The sequence below is a fragment of the Prionailurus bengalensis genome, chromosome F2, assembly GCF_016509475.1.
Source record: "Prionailurus bengalensis isolate Pbe53 chromosome F2, Fcat_Pben_1.1_paternal_pri, whole genome shotgun sequence".
Classification (NCBI taxonomy): domain Eukaryota; kingdom Metazoa; phylum Chordata; class Mammalia; order Carnivora; family Felidae; genus Prionailurus; species Prionailurus bengalensis.
This window is the reverse complement of record NC_057353.1, coordinates 81701266-81717609: the sequence shown is the minus strand read 5'-3', so window position 1 is coordinate 81717609 and position 16344 is coordinate 81701266. Positions and strand designations below refer to the sequence as shown.

At 61.5% G+C, this 16344-nt stretch overlaps 1 protein-coding gene across 11 annotated transcripts in view; it reads left to right on the top strand.

Annotated features, from left to right (window-relative positions):
* The window catches only part of TSNARE1 (t-SNARE domain containing 1), a 153391-nt gene that overhangs the window by 70801 nt on the left and 66246 nt on the right, over positions 1-16344 (top strand). For 6 of the 11 annotated variants that reach the window (XM_043601903.1, XM_043601900.1, XM_043601896.1 and 3 more), the window contains 3 exons: positions 979-1053; positions 1538-1597; positions 11652-11813. In XM_043601903.1, the coding sequence (XP_043457838.1) occupies positions 979-1053; positions 1538-1597; positions 11652-11813 (297 nt within the window). The remainder of the gene's footprint in view (positions 1-978; positions 1054-1537; positions 1598-11651; positions 11814-16344) is intronic. The other 5 variants (XM_043601905.1, XM_043601897.1, XM_043601904.1 and 2 more) reach the window with 2 other exon arrangements.

Genomic DNA, 16344 nt, shown 5'->3' with positions numbered 1-16344 from the left:
ACAGGGCTCCACAGACCCGCACCTGCTGGCATCGCTGAGGGTGAACAGCCTGCCTGCGCGGCCGCAGCTGGTCCTCCGCAGGCTCGCATGGGGGCGCAGGGTGGTGGGGGGGGGTGGGCACTGAGCCCAGGGGCCGAATTCAGGTTGGAGGCGCCCAGGGTCCCCGTCGGTGTCCCGTCCTGGGGTGAGGGCACAGGGCGCCGGTGTGACTTTGTCTGTGCTGGTGCTGCGTGGAGGGAGGGGAGGGGAGGGGCTCCTGGTGGCCTGTGGAGCTCACACGACCCCGGCAGGCAGCCTTCAGGGCTTGCTCGTCCTTCCCTGCTCTGGAAGTATGCTCGAGCACCACTTTTCTGCCGGGTGTCCTTCTGGGCACCAGGGCGCACCGGCAGACACGCCAAGTCCTGTTCGGTGCAGGGGTGAGGCTGTGCGTGCTGCCAAGCTCAGTGGTGAGGGGGACGGTCCGACACTGGGGGTGTCAGCTGCAGCCTTGCGTGTAGCTGGGTGCAGGGCTCTGGGTCAGTGGCCTGGCTCTGTGGCCTGGCTCCACCACCCGTGTGGCCTTGAACCGGCCCCGTGGAACTCGGACTGAGGTCTCCTGAGCCCTCAGGTAGTGAGATGTTGTGCGGACCAGGCACGCGTATGGTGTCGGCCCAGCGCCTGGCTCCGCGGCGGGTGCCGAGGGTGTCGTGCGTGGGATCGCGGGGGGAGGCGTCTGCGGGGACGCAGGCCGAGCCTGTGGAGCCCGTGCTGGTGTCTGAGATGGCACGAGACGGCATGGGGTGAAGTGGATGGGGCCGAGCCCCGTTGCCAGGGCAGAGGCGTGACGGCAGTGTGGGGCCGGGTGGGGGCTGGGGGCACGGTGCGGCCCGCGCCCTGAGGGACGGGGGGCCGAGGAGCATGAGGAATGAGCGGCTGGAGGAGGCCACGGGGCAGGACAGGGCCTCGGCTGCCTGTTGAGGCCACATTCCCTCTTTGCAGCAGGAGCGTCTCCAGCTGGACCGCCTCAGAACTCAGCTGTCGGATGCCATTCAGCGCTACGGCGCAGTGCAGAAGGTGAGGCACTCCTGGCGGGGGCGGCCGGCCAGGTGGGGGTGGGTCTCGGTCCCTCGGGCACCCGCTCGGGCACTCTTGTCCCCAGGCTGGCCTGGTGTGGTTCTGGCCCCCAGAGCAGAGGGCTGGGCCGGAGCCACAGGCTCCCAGTGTGTGCAGTGGAGGAACCTTACCGTCTGGTGCCCAGGAGGCATCAGCAGAGCCCTGCCGGGAGGTGGGAAGACGGGAGACCCTCGTCCTGACGGAAGGACACGGAGACCCGGAGCTTAAGAGTGTGGGAGGGGGCCGCCCCCTGGGTTGTCGGCAGAGCCCGGCCAGGTGCCCGGCCGAGCACCCGGCTTTCCCGAGACCTGGACGGCTCCCTCCGGCCGCGGAGCTGACGGTGTGCGTTGCTGTCGGTGACCGTCCCGTACTGCGTGCTCAGCTGACCATCTCTTCTCTCCTCCCCACCCTTCTGTTCCTCCCATCTCCCTCTATTATTTAACAGAAAATTGCAGAAAAGTCCAGAGCCCTGCTTCCCGCCGCACAGAGGGGCGGCACGCAGCAGGTGGGTGCTGAGGGACCGCCACGGTCGGGGGGGCGTTAGGTGACGGCACAGAGTCCACTCACTGCCCTCGGTGCTTGGGGAGGCGCAGGGGGCGCCGAGGGCAGAGGCCCCATCTGGGGGAGGGGGATCTGACTTGACGAAGGACCTTTTAGAAAGCCGGTATTCTGGCCTCAGTCCTCCGGCGCAGGCTTGAGACGGGGTACTGGGGGCTGACCGTCTGCTTCCTTCAGGACGGGCTTGTTCCCGCCAGCCCTCCTGGGGGGAGAAACGGGTAGAAACTGGAGTCCTACACGAACAGGGCAGGGAGTGGACGGGAACCGCATCTGAAGGTGCAGTGGCTGAGACTTCTCCAAAAGTGTCCAAATATTTCAAGCCACGGGTTGAAGAGCCTCCGTCATACACAGGATAAATTTACCCTGTTCCTTAAAAACCACCCTTACTCGTATCATAATAAGATTTTGAAAACCTAAGACAAAGATAAAATCCTAACAGCAGATTAAAGCCTGAGGAAAGAAGTCATGTTATTTTATTTTTTTAATGCTTGTTTATTTGTTTATTAATTTATTTTTATGTTTATTTATTTTTGAGATAGAGACAGAGCATGAACAGGGGAGGGTCAGAGAGAGAGGGAGACACAGAATCGGAAGCAGGCTCCAGGCTCTGAGCTGTCAGCACAGAACCCGACGTGGGGCTCAAATTCACGAGCCGTGAGATCACGACCTGAGCCGAAGCCGGACGCTCAACCGACTGAGCCACTGAGGCGCCCCAGTGTTTATTTATTTTTGAGAGAGATAGAAACCGAGTACAAGTGAGGGAGGGGCAGAGAGACAGGGAGACACAGAGTCTGAAACGGGCTCCAGGCTCCGAGCTGTCAGCACAGAGCCCGACGCGGGGCTTGAACCCACAAACCGCGAGATCACAACCTGAGCCGAAGTCAGATGCTTAACTGACCGAGCCACCGTGGCGCCCCAGTGTTTATTTATTTTTGAGAGAGATAGAAACTGAGTACAAGTGAGGGAGGGGCAGAGAGACAGGGAGACACAGAATCCGAAGCAGGCTGCAGGCTCCGAGCTGTCGGCACAGAGCCTGACGCGGGGCTCAAACTCACGAGCCGCGAGATCATGACCCGAACTGAAGCTGGACGCTCAACCGACTGAGACACCCAGGCGCCCCAGAAGTGATGTTATTTTTAAAGGAGCGACAAGACTCACACCCGACTCTAAGGTAAATCAGTAGAAGCCGGAGGACAACGGGCAGAAAGCAATCGCTCACGTGGAAGTTTGCATTTGGTGAAGATAGTTTTCAGAAATGAAGGTCGAATGAAAACATTGTTAGAGAAACACAGACCGAGGGCATTTATTGTCAACAGAACTCTGACGGTAGCAGAGGGAAAGTGGTCCCAGGCGGCCGTGCGGCAGCGGGAAGGGACGGTGCGTCCTGGGAACGCTGACGTGAGGACACGTGTGAGGCAGTGCGGCTGGTGAATAGTGGCCCCGGCCGTGGGGCCTGGCTGTGGGGCAGGTGGAAGTGCTCGGCCGGCAGCACAGGAGGAGGAGTAGCTGCGAGAGAGCGTGCGGCGTCCCCGTCCTCTGAGGAGTGACCAGAACCCTGATCTGAGGCGGCTGCCCGTTGCGTTAGGCAGGTGACACTGAAGGACAACATGAAAGCATGAATTGTAAAACAAGAAGTATACGAAGTAACGAAGGGTTAATTTAAAAGGAAACACGCGTGTCCGGGCGGCTCGGTTGGTTAAGTGGCCTCCTTTGGGTTTTGACTCAGGTCGTGATCTCCCGGTTTGTGAGTTCAAGCCCTGCATCAGGCTCTACACTGACAGCCCAGAGTCTGCTTGGGATTCCCTCTCCCTCTCTTTCTGTCTGTATCTGTCTCATGTCGTCTCTCTCTCTCTCTCAAAAATTTGGAAAGAAAGCAAAAAAAGAAAAAAAACAACAAAAAAACAGGAAGGAAAGCAGGAAACAAGTTGTAAGGTGGTGGATTTATACCAAATTCACTTATGAATTAGGAGAGTGGCCTAACCCCTCTGATGAAAAGGCACACATTGTCAGATTTGGGTAAAAGAAAAAACCAGCGCTTGTAAGCAACACACTTTAAATCCAGGAGAATGTTGAAAGTAAAAGCACGGTCAGAGATAACTATGAAACCAAAGAAGACTTGTGTCCGGTGCTGATATCTGAACGAGCGAGCCCGTGCGAAGAAACGTCGCTGCCGACAGAGGTGTGCTTCACGGGGATGACACGGTAATTCGGATGTAAGATGTAATTCTGTATAGGCACCTAATAACAAAGCCTCAAAATACACAAGACAGAACTGATAGTAATAAAAGGAAAAATGGTAAATCCACAATCGTAGTTGGAAATTTTAACACAGCCGTCCAAATGACTGATGAGGTGAACAGAGAAAAGTTCAGTGAGGATCTAAAAGACTCGTCACAATTAAGGAATACCCTTCCGCCCAAGTGGACACGTCACCGCAGCCGGCCACAGGGGAGCGAGCATTCTCTGCAGGTGCACAGCACACGCTGAGTCCAGTCTCGACGGATTCCAGAGGGTTGGTGTGACCCCGAGGACACTCAGACTGGCTCAATTAAACTCACATTTGGTAACAAAAAGGAAATTGCCACACTTGAGAAGTGAAAGAATACCGTTTGAAGGAACCCATGAATCAGAGAAGAAGTCACAGCAGAAATTAGAAACCATCGTGAACAAAAATGAGAATGGCTCCGAGTTAAGACCTGTGGGTGCAGCCAAGGCAGCTCCCAGAGGTAAACTCACAGCTTTAAATTCTTCCACTGGGAAAGAAGGAAGGATGGAAAATAGCAGCTCTGATTCTCAATCTCAAGAATCTAGAAAAGCAACAATAAATTAAATCCTAAGAAAATATATAGGAAAAAACCCCCAGGAATCAATGGAGTGTAAAATAGATACATAATAGACAAATTCAACAAAGCCAAAATTTGACTTTTTAGAAGGATTAATGAAAATAATGAACTCCTACAGGATTAATCACAATACAGAGAGAAAATACAAGTTACTAGTATCATGAATGACAATGACTATAGCACGGATCCTACCAATTAGAAATAACAGAGGTATGAAGATATTATGATACACCTTAATGCCAATAAATTTGACAACTTAGGTAAAATATAAATTGTTTTAGGAAAATGTAAGTTACCAAGACATACGGAGTCTGAAAAGTCCGGTGTTTATTAAAAAAAATGAAATCAATAACTAAATAATTTCCATAGTTAAAATCCCACCAAGAAAACCGTAGACCTAGATGGTTTTATTGGTGAATTCTTCCAGTGTTTGAGGAGTAAATATTACCAGTTTATACAAACTCTTAAGGATCTTAAATATCAAGAGGGAACACCTCCCACCTGGCCTTAGGAGGCCACCAGACCTTGATTCCAAATTCTTCCGAGGATATCACAAAAAGGAAAGTAACATGTTCTCTCGTGAGCACAGGAGCAAAAGCCCTAGCCAAATCACGAATAGACCGAATCTAGCAATATGTGACGGGGCAGTACATCATTATAAAGTGGGTTTAGTCTGGGAATGCAAGGTTAGCTGACATCCAGAAATAACCTGTGTCAGCTGCCATGTTAATGGAGTAAGAAAATTTGCTTGATAGTCTCAGTAGGGCAGATCACTTGGTGAACTTCAGCACCCATTTCGGGTGAGGAGAGAGACTCTCGGCGGACGGGCAGGTAGGAATGCCTTTAATCTGATGATGGGTGTCTTCAAAAGCCCCACAGTGAGCATCACACCTACTGGGGAGATGTTCGGATCTTTCCTCCTGCGACTGCGGACAAGACACTGTGTCTAGTCGTAGCACCTCTACTCCCCGCTGCGCTGGAGGGCGTGTCCAGGGCACTGAGACACGAAAAGTAAATGAAAAGTAGAATTGGGGCGGAGGAAAGCACTTCAGAGACATGACTGCATTACTAGGAGAGGTGATCGGATCTGCAGATAGACTTAGAATTAGTAAGTGGGTGTAACAGGGTCAGCAGACAAGAAAACATCGTGCTAGCAAAAGACAGCTTGAAAGTGAGATTTAAATGCCACTTGGATTAGCATCAAAACTGAAAGAGGCCTTTGAGTGGCGGTTTGAACAAGAGTCCCGCCATGCAGTAGGGAACGGAAGGTCCGTTCAGGGCTCGACGCCGGACCGGCCGGGGGCTTGAACTGGGAAAAAGGATCCTGTTGAGCAGATGACCGGTCCAAGTGCAGACACCCCAGCCCCTGCATCCCAGTGTCGGGGTCGCCAGGGAAACGGTGCAGTCAGTTACCGAGGGAACAGTGCCGTGCTCACACAGAGGCTAGCTGGCAAGGCCAGCTCCTGCGGTGGGCGTGTCCTCCGTGGCCAGGGGGGCCCTCCTGGTGATGAGGCGGGGTCGTTGGCTTGCACGCATCCCTCTTGTGCTGCAGCGACAGGCCCCTGTCCACCCTGCCCCCGCCCCCCACCCGCAGTGGGCTTGGCTGAGTGCCGCGTGATGCAGGTGCTTTGGCCGAACAAAGGAGGACGGGTTGAGTCTGAAACAGGGAAGGACGTTGTCGTCCAAGGCGCCAAGCCCGGCACAGCTGTGAAGGCTCTGTCTCTTGGTGAGAAAGTGCCCCAGGCCACGGCCCATTCTTACGTGGCCGAGAGGGGCCGGGAGCCCGCGTGCACGCGACTGCCATTGCCAGCATATCCTTTACCGTAACCCACCCCGTCCACAAAGAGCACTTCAGCTGGATCACAGACATACACGTGAAGGATAAAGCCACGAAGCTTCCAGAAGATACCATAGGGGTCTATCTTCACATCTTTATGGTGAGCTAACGTTTCTTACACAGATGAGAATGTACTAAGTATACAGAAGAGACTTTGTTAAGTTAATGCACCCTGAAGAGAGGGAAGAAGGCAACCTGTGGCATTAAAGAAGGTGTTTACATAACGCGTACCTGAAGAGGACTTATGTCCGTAACATGTAAAGGTCTCCAACAAACCAATAAGAGAAAGGCAGACAGCTGCTTTCAAAAACCTAAAAGGACAAAAGCCATAGGCACATCGCAGAAGGGGACATCCAAATGGCAGGTGGGGACACGTGTGCTCAGCATCTGCCATCAGAAGAGGGAAAGTGACCCCACGGTGCTGTCACCACACGTCGCCCTGTACCACCAAAGTAACTAAGAGCAGTCAGACACGCAGGAGAACACCCAGTCTGGTGAGGATGCGGAGCGGCCGGCAGCCTCGTGTCCTCCCACTGGAAGCGTGGAGCGGCACCGCCACTCTGGGACGCCGAAAGGTTCACTGGAGTCACGCACTTTCTTTCCCGTGACCTCGCCATTCCACCCCAAGCACAGAGCCGGGGGAGATGCACACGTGTGCCCACCAGAGGTCACACTGAAGAGTGCCCGTGGCAGCCGGACATGAGACAGCAGGCTCCTGGGAAGGGAGCCAGCCTTCAGCGGAACGGCGAGATCTTCACTGCGGAATTCACGCGCAGAAGCCTGTCGCCAGCCAGGCCCCCCGGCGTGACCTCGGACAGGATGGCGAGCCAAAGAAGCCTGAAACCGAGGAGGACGGAGATCAAAAGCAGGCCAAAGTGGTGGGCAGTGTTAGAAGCCAGACGGTGTTTTCCTTGGCTGGGGGCAGCCGAATGACTGGGGGGCTGGAGCCGCCCTTCTGGGGTGCTGGGACGCTGGCAGTGCTCGTGGTCTCTCCCATCTAAGAATTCAGACCCGCACGCTTCTGATTTGGGCATCGGACTGTACGTAGATGTGTTTCAGCAGAATTTTTAGAAAAGGAAGGGAAGGGTCAGCAGTGCTTCTGAGAAATTGTGAAAGACCAGGTTATTTCGGGAGTTCTGCAGACTGGAAACGACGCGATGACAATCGTCCCCCGTTCGACGTGGGCACCGTTGCTGCCCCGATGCCCCAGACTGTGTGGCTGCTGGCGGCGGTCCTGGTGGGAGTGACGGGTGCCCAGCGGCCCCCTTCTCCCATCTGAGCCGAGTGTCCACCCTCTGGGCCGTGGCCGGCGGCCACGTGGGCCAGTCTCAGGCCAGGTGAGGCCCAGGCGGTGTGTGTGGGCTGGCTCCCGCCCCTCACGGGGCACCGTCCGCGGTCTGTGCTGCCGTCGGCCGGCTCGGCACGGATTTCCAGCAGAGGTGCGTGCGGCCGTGGCCGCGGCGGGAAAAGCACGCCTCACCTTCCTGTGCTCCCCAGAAATCCTGCCTCACCGCCCCGCTGGGCACAGGGCGGGAGGGCCCCGGCTCTGTTATTTCATGTGGCTGTTGGGGGAAGGGTTGCTACAGTCCTGCCAGTTCCGACGTTCTGGGCTTTGACAAGTCTCCAGAAACTTCCGTTAGCTCGCAAACAGAGTCATTTACTCTGTGGAGAAATTGATGACCAGGCTCGGGCTGCGAAACAAGCAGTTTTCCCAGGCCTGGGACCGGCGCGCACCCTGACCCCTGCCCTCCCACGGGTCACGGCTGTTCCTGCGCGGAGCCCAGGGTCGGAGTGCGCGAGAAAGTGGCCCGTTTCCCAGAGCCCCCGGGAGCCCTGGGACCCTGGTGTGCCTCCTCCCCGCCTCCCTGAAGGCGCCGCAGGCCTTGGTTCTTCTCACGGGAAACCACTCACAGCCCCGAGGTCCGGCAGTCACGTTGGTTTGTGGGTCTCTTCCGTACAGAGCGGGACCCAAACCGTCGGCCTTGGAGGGAGGAGAAAGCCCTCTTTGTTGGCCGCCTCTTGAGCTGGAAAACCATCACAGGGCTGTCCCCTCCACGCCGGCCCCAGCGTCTTGCCAGCAAATCCCTAATCCCCAAATCGGGTCTTTGTGAGGAGAATAAAGGGACACTTTCTGATCCTTGCACGAGATCAGGCGTTCAAGCCATTTCTTGCTGCCCTGTCTTGTCACGAGCCGCTCAGGGAGTGCGGCCCGTACCTGGGGAGGCGTGGGTGGGCCGTACCCCGGGAGGCGAGGGCACCTGGGGAGGCGAGGCACGCAGACGCCCTTTGCTCCCAGCTTTCGTGCTGCTTCCGCGGAGCCCCAGACTCCGGGGGAGGTCACGTGGTGCCCCGTGGCACGTCTGTCACGGGTGTGTCTGACTGCTTCCGTTAGTGGGTCTGTAGGGATCCTTGTATAGGAGCACTGTGGTCTTCCAGTGCCTTCTCCGGGGGCAGATGCAGTGAGGGTTCCTGTGTCCTGTCCCCGGCTGCACAGTGAGGGGGCCTCGGGGCAGCTGTCACCTCGGGGGATTGTCGCATGTCCCTGGGAAGCACCAGGCCCTGTGGAGCCTCCCGCCGCTGCTGATCTGGGATGGCCTGGGGGGGCGGGGGTGGGGGAGAGGCGGTGCACACGCTCCCGTCTGGGGGCGCCACCGTGGCTTCCACGCAGGAACCCGCGTCTGTGTCCCGAAGCCTGCCTGCGCTCACCTCCTTTCCTTGTGCGCCTGCGGACGGCAGTGAGGTTTCCCGTCCTGACCCCGGGGTGGGGTGTCAGCCCCGTGCCGTGGGGGTAGACCCCGGGCTGGGGGATCCGGGGAACTCCCCAGGGCCTTGCCACCTGGGCCAAGGCGCCGGCAGGCAGCAGGGGGGCCCCACAGGGTCGCTCCAGGGGGGGGCGCTGCTGTGTGGCGGGCACCGGGGGGTGTGGGGTCGTCATCCCGTTCTGCAGATGAGGACGCCGAGGCCCGGAGAGCGTGCCGGCAGGCGCCGGGCCAGACGCCGTGGCTCGGCTGCGTGCCAGCCCCTCCTGGCACCGCTCGCTTCCTCCCGCCCACACCGGGAAGGGGGGGTGGTAATTGCCACCTTGGACCAGTAGTGCTTGTCAGAGGATTTTTTTGGGTCTTTTATTTTATGTTCACGTATCCACGTATTTATTTACGTAAAGGCCTCTGCTGACTCTGGGGGAAGGGGCTCTGCCCGTGGCATGTGGACCGGGGGAGGACGTGGGCTCTGGAAGGAGAGCTGGGTGAGGGCGGGCCTCACGGTGCCCTCCTTGCGCGAGGGTGAGCGCGTCCACCGCACGGGGCGTGGGCGGCACTGGAGAGAGCACCTGTCCCTCCGGGGCTCCTAGCGGTGGTCCCGTGGTCACGAGGGCCTCCCGCAGGCAGGTCGCCCGGGCCGTCCAGCCGTCCCTGTGTTTCCTCGGTGTCGTCGCACATGCACACGTGGCTTTCAGGGTGTCCTGGGCCTGCCCGTGCTGGCGTCGGTGAGAACCGCGCTGAAGCCTTTGTGTCTGTGCACGGAGCTCCTGGCGTCCGTCCGCCGTGTCCCCAGGCCTGACGCAGGGTGGGCGGTCACGGGCCCTGAGCGCGCGCGGCACAGGCTGTGTTCTCCCTGCTGCCCAGGCCATCTGAAGGCCGCCTGGCGGGCCGTGGTGTCTGTGGCACGGCCAGCACCCTGCCACGTGGCCGAGTGGCACAGGAGAGCAGGAAGGTGGTCTCGTCATGAAGGGAAAGGAGAGGATAGGCAGGTGGTAGCTTCTGAAGCCTCCTTGCGGGCTGACCACCGCAGAGCGACGTGGAGTCTGGGGAGGGAGGCCCCGAGACGGACGTCCCGCCCTGCATTTCGGCCCCGGCCCGTCGCCGGCACGCACGAGGGGCTCAACAGGAGCTCGGGGCTGGCACTGGGTGACTGGGGGCGGCAGCTGTGTCCTGCTCTCCGTCTCTGGGCAGGAGGAGGAGCCGTGGGGCCGGATGGAGGGCGGGAGGGGAGCTGAGGAGGCCCGGGTGCGGCTTGGGGCGCGCAGTCAGCTGGGGAGGAAGCTGCTCCAGCCGTGGGCTCGGGCTCGTGCCCCCCCTGCCACCCCTGGGCTGGGTGCACCACGGAGCCTTCAGCTGGGTTTCACTTGCTGCCTCTTGTGGGTTCCTTGGTCTCTCGGCCCCAGTGTCCTCGTTCGTAGAACGGGCCCATAGTGCTTTGTCTTTTGCAGGTGGTCAGGAGTGTCAGAGACAGCTGGCTCGAAGGAGATTTGACACTGGGGGGCTGGGGGGGACCTGGGGCTGCCGGGTGGCTCCGCCTGTCCTCCAGCCTTCCCGGTTGCCCTTTGGATTTCTTTCTCTTACACACACACATGCACACACGCGTACCCACACTCACCTCTCTGACACGAAGGAGAGCTTGACTGACCCGGGGGTGGCGGGAGGGGGGGGACCTGGGCTGTGCCGGGCCCAGAGTCCTGATGGGGGCAGGGCCGAGGCGTGCACATCCTTTGCGTGAAGCCGCAGCTCCGGCGTGGGGCTCATCCCTACCTCCCGCTCTCCTCGCCCCTGTGCGGTGCCCAGGGTGGAGACAGCCCCCCGCAGGCACCCCAGCTCCCCCGCTCAGGACCTGACACTCGCCTCACTTGTACTCAGAGTATCCCGTCAGAGAGCAGATGGTTAATGGAAGGGAAAAGCCGCCATTTTACCGGATCCCCAAATTTGGTAAGCTAAAGAAATCAGTAAAGAATGAAACCACATGAAAAACCCTCTGGCTTCTCTTCCCCGCGGCCTGGTCACAGCGAAGGGGTTCGCAGGACGACACGCGGTCCCCGGTGGCACGCGGCCCCGGCCGTGTGGGAGCCCACGCCTCGGTTTCCGCAGCTCCCGCTGGGACCCACGGCCGCCTCCGGAACCGGTGGGCGCGTGGCCTCCCGTGAGAAGCTGCGGTTCGTGTTGGTGTGTGAACAGGTTTCACCAGGAGCTGGGGACGCCAGGACTCCTGCGCTCCGGCGGGGTTGTGGGGGTCTGCCAGGGGCGCCCCGCAGCCGGGCCTGGGACGGCCAGAGGCCAGCACGGCGTGTCCACCGGACCCTGATCGCTGGGGCAGCCCTGTGAGGGCGTCCCCCCACAGGCGGCCTGCCAGAGGCCCCGTCGGGGCTGCAGAACCCGGGCCGTGGGGCCTCTCCCCTCCCAGGAGTGCGGGGTGGGGGGGCGTGCGCAGCCCCGGAGGCTCCTGGTGCCCAGAGCCGAGGCTTAGCCCCGACGCGGAGCTGCTGCTGCCGGCCCGGGACAAGGCCGTTTCCTGGGCCGCACCCGGGCTAACTGGCCTGTCTCTGTTGCCAGCAGAGTCCCCGGGCCCCTTTTGCTGAGCTGCCCGACGATGAGAAGATCTTTAACGGGGGTGACGGCATGTGGCAGGGCCAGGAGCAGGCGCTGCTTCCCGAGATCACCGAGGAGGACGAGGAGGCCATCCGGCTGCGCGAGGAGGCCATCCTGCAGATTGAGGTGAGGCCCTGGCCTGGCGAGTATGCGCGTGTGTGCAAGCGGGGGCGTGACCGTGTGAGTCCCCGCACCGGCGGCCTCTGTCCCTGGACACCGGAGGTGCATTGGGAATGCAGGAGGGCTGCTGGCCCTGCCAGTGGGGGGCTTGAAGCCCTGTGAGCCCCGCCCCCCCCTTCTCCCCTGGGCCTCCCTCTGCTCATCTGCAGGGGGAGGGGGAGCCTCTTGCAGGGGCTGGGGTTCTGGACAAACGTCCTCTGAAAGCAGCTTTGTCTAGAGAAACAGGGACCTGGGCAAGGTGGTAAACTGAGTCACCAGCTCAGGACCTGTTGCCGCGTCTCCTGTCCCACCCTGAAGGAGGTGGATGCCCCCCCCAGAGAGGCGGGGTTCGGCCCCTTACTTCTGGGGTCCCCCCACTGCAGCCGCTGCCTCGGTGAAGCCCCCACCCCCTCACCCTGTCCTGCTCCCCCAAGGGGAAGGTGCACCTGCTCGGGGCCCTGGCAGGAGGCAGCACCGGAGACAGGCCTCTGCTCTCCCTGAGACACCAGATAAGGACCAAACACGCACACGCCCACGCCTCTCTGTTGGCAAAGCAGGACCGACTTCCCACCAGAGGCTGACAACGGGGTCCAAGCATGGTTACCCTTAAAGACATGGGGGGCTGGGATCCCTAGAGGGGGATCTGCTGTTGTCTCTGGCTCAAGAACTGAGGTCCTGCAGGAAGGGCCTGCAGCCCTGCTGTCACCGTGGGCGGTGAGGGCAGGGGCAGGGGCCAGGCGGGAGGGTGCTACTCTCCATGATGGGGCCTCATCCTGGTGCCCAGGGAGCTGACCCTGCCGACCGAGTGCATGGCCCGGGGCGTGAGGACAAGGGTGGGGCCAGGAGCCCCCGAGTAGGTCGAGACCCACCTCTGAGGTGGGCTGTGGGGTTCCTCGTGCCCTGCTGTCGTTCTCTGTGTGGTGAGCATAGGTGGAGGGGTGGGCTTCACCAGGGGTGATGGGCCCCACGTGGAGGCCTGTGCGGGGCAGCCGAGCTGGAGGGGCCTGGGGGCTGTGGGCCAACCTGGGGCCTGAATCCAGTCAGTCCTGTCTGTGGGCCTCGGAGCCTGACGGGGGTCAGCGGGGGACTGCATGGACTGTGGCCAGCTGTGTGCTGAGCCTCAGTTCCCTCCTCTGCCCCACGAGGGTGGCGTGGGAGCAGCCAGGGGCTTGCCATGGTGCTCCCAAGGCCGCGTGCCAGTGCACCTGCGACGTCCCCTCTCCCTCCCCCAGTGCTGCAGCTGGTCCCAGTGACAGCTTCTCCATGTGATGAGTGAGCCAGGGGCAGAGGCCAGGCTGGAGTCCCAGGGACAGACGGGTGTCCCCCGGCCCCCACGGGGCCAGCCTGGAGCCTAGCTGCTCAGGGTGATGGGGGTTGTCTGTCCAGAGCTGGAGAGGACAGCGGACCGTGGTGTGGGCGGGTTGTGGGGAGCAGCCTCAGGAGACACAGGGGTGGCTCACACTTGAGCTGCTGACAGCTTCCCTGTGGAGCTGAACAGGCTCTTGCCACCCCCACAACCTGCCCCCCACGGTCTCCCCTTTGCCTCTGGTTGCTAGCCTGTTATTGTCCAGCAGAACAGGGGCCTCACCTGTCAGGTGTCCGGCCCAGTCCCCAGGGCCCTCAGCAGCTTGCTCGACAGATGTGTTGAATGAACCCAGACAAGTGGTCAGCCCCCCCAACCACAGGGGCCACTCCCCCTAGCGATAGAGGCCTGTGTCCTACACCCATGTCTGGGCCGCCCTCCTCCAGGCCGGGTAAGGACCCCCGTAAGCAGCCTGTCATCCTCTCGTGGCTCCCATGTGGGAAGTTGCTCCTGTCCACCAGGGTCGTCAGCTGCTGCCCTTCAGCTTGCTGTCCAGGAGGGTCTCTGCCTGCTTGCCCAGCCCTGGACCTGCTTTTTGGCCAGGTGGCTGTGCAGGGCTGGGAAGGGGGCCTGGAGCCCCACAGACGCAGTGCCATCACCCGTGTCCTTTCCCCACCGGCCCCACGCAGGGTCCCTGTGCCCAGACCGCTGGCCCAGAAAGCTGTAAGCAGTGTCCCTGTATCCCTTGCTTTCATCCAGCTCTGTTGCTTCCGCTTCTGCAGCGGAAGTGCTTGGCCCTGGGAAGGGGTGGCCCCGCCCCACCCCTCCCGGCTTCAGCCCCACCCCTCCCGGCTTCAGCCCCGCCCAGCTCCGCCCTCCCCAGCTCCACCCCGCCCTAGTCTGCCCTGCCCCGCCCAGCTCCGCCCTGCCCAGCCTCGCCCCGCCCTAGTCTGCCCTGCCCCGCCCAGCTCCGCCCTGCCCTGCCCCTCCCCTCCCAGCTCCAGCCCCGCCCAGCCCCGCCCTCCCCATCTCCACCCCTCCCTACTCTGCCCTGCCCCGCCCAGCTCCGCCCTGCCCAGCCTCGCCCCGCCCCGCCCCCTGCCCAGCTCAGCAGCTCTCAGTTCCCCCCCAACTCTGCCTTGCCTAATGCAGCCCCGCCCAGCCGCACTCAGCTCCGCCCTTAGCCCAGCTCGGCCCTGCGCTGCCTCGCCCTGACCCATTGTGCCCTTCCAGTGCCATGCCCCTGACGGCCCTGCTCAGTCCGGCTCCTCCCTGCTCACAGATGACCTTGGCACAGCTGTCCCCGGGCTTGGACTCAGCTGTCCTCTGTCCTGACCCCTGGCCTCGACTCTGCGTGCTTTCCCAGCCCGGGCTCCATCCTCCTGCCACCAAGTGCTGGCAGGCCTGTGGCGGGCCCAGGCCTTCCCTGGGCCTCACATCCCCTCCCGTGGGAAGAGCTGGTTGGCTGTCATCAGGCTGCCGGAGTTGTGGAGTGTGAGAGCAGGGCTGCCTTGTAGGGCTAGCCTGAGACACCCCTGCCCCAGACACTCTCCCTCACAGTCTGGAGGCCCGGGCTGGTGGCCTCCCCCTTCTGTTCCCCACGGGGAGACTAGGGTTCAGAGGGAGAGCTCTGGGGACACCCACCCACAGAGAGCGGCGTCTGGCTGTGTCAGGAGCCTCACCGCCCCAGGGATGGCTGCGCTAGGCCTTCGGGCTCAGACGGCCCTTTCCAGTGAGAGGCGCAGGGCCGGAGCCCTGCATCCGCGAAGGGAGCCGTGCCAGCCCGGGCACCCTGGTCCCAGGCACGTGCTCACAAGTCAGGACCCTGTCCCCCACTTCCCGATGGGGGAGACCACGCTGCTGGGGCCCATGAGGCCCGGGGCCCTGGCCCCTCCTGGGGGAGGTGAGCAGCGCACTTGCAGGAGCCAGGTCGGCGGGCGGGTCCCTCCCACAGGGAGTGGAGGGGGCTGGGACACGGCCCACTTTCCACGGGGCTAGCTCCTGGCCTCCTTGGGGCTCGTTCTCCTGGCCCCTGATTTGGAGGCGGGTGGTCTCTGGCTTCCGAGCCTCAGGCCCCTTCCTGACGTTGGTCCCAGATGGGCCAGGCCCTAGGTGACCCCAGACCTCCCAGGGCTCCAGGGGGCAGGGTGTCAGGGATGCTGGGGCAGGTGTTGGTGCCTGGCAGCCTCCGGGCCAGCGGCCCTGTCAGTAGAGCAGAGGGAAGGAAGGGAGGGACTGCACGTCCCAGTGGGAGCTCAGGCTTTAACTGGGCGTGGGCGGGAAGAAGCAGGATCCACGAGCCACACAGTTAAGTCGTGTCTAGGAGCTGCTGCCCCTTCCCACCGTGGGTCGGTGGGGGACGGGCGGTGGAGCGTTCTGTCCCCAGGCCCGCGTGCTGCCCCTTGCCAAAGCTGTGCCAAAGCCAGTGCCGGCACTGCCGGCCGACCCCTCCCCTCTGGCCGTCCTCTCCTGGGAGTCTGGCCTGCAGGGGTGAGTCCTACTTCCTGTTCCCACTGACGACGTACCCTCGGCCACCGAGCACATACGGCGGGGACATCCAGCCTGGGCAGAGCCAGCTCTCCGAGTCACAACCTCTCCCGTCCCTTCTGGTCTCAGGTCCCCGCTGTGAGCCCATTTCTTGGTCCTGTGGGGCTGTCAGAAGTGGGGAACCTCAGACAATGGGCTCTGGGGATCCCTGGGGGCACCGTGGTGACTTCAGGTGGAGCTAAGGGTCAGTAACAGGAAGGCGCCCCTCGAGACCTTGGCTGAGTTCCCTACCCTGGGAGGTGCCTACCTCCCAGGGGAGCAGAAGGTCATGTCCGGGACCCTGTGCTGCAGGCCCGCGGGCGAGGCTGCCCCTCGCTTCTTCCTCCCGGAAACGAGGCTGCCCCTGGAAGGTGGCTTGCCCGTTGTCCTCACAGCTGCAGCCGGGACCATCGCTGGGCCCTCGTGGCCTGTCACCACCAGAGCGGCAGGCTGTGGCGGAAAGAACAGTCCCTCGCTGCAGGCAGCAGGCAGGCCAGAGCCTGGAGGGAGGGTGGAGGCAGGGGAGGCCCCCCCCCAGTGGCCAAGGTAGAAGCTTCCTTGTTCCCTCGTGGGGAGGGGCTGGCTGGCCTCGGGCATCTCTTGGTCACAGAGGGGAAATAGAAGTCTGGCCCGGGCTCCCAGCCCCAGCCATGCCACCACCTGGCCATG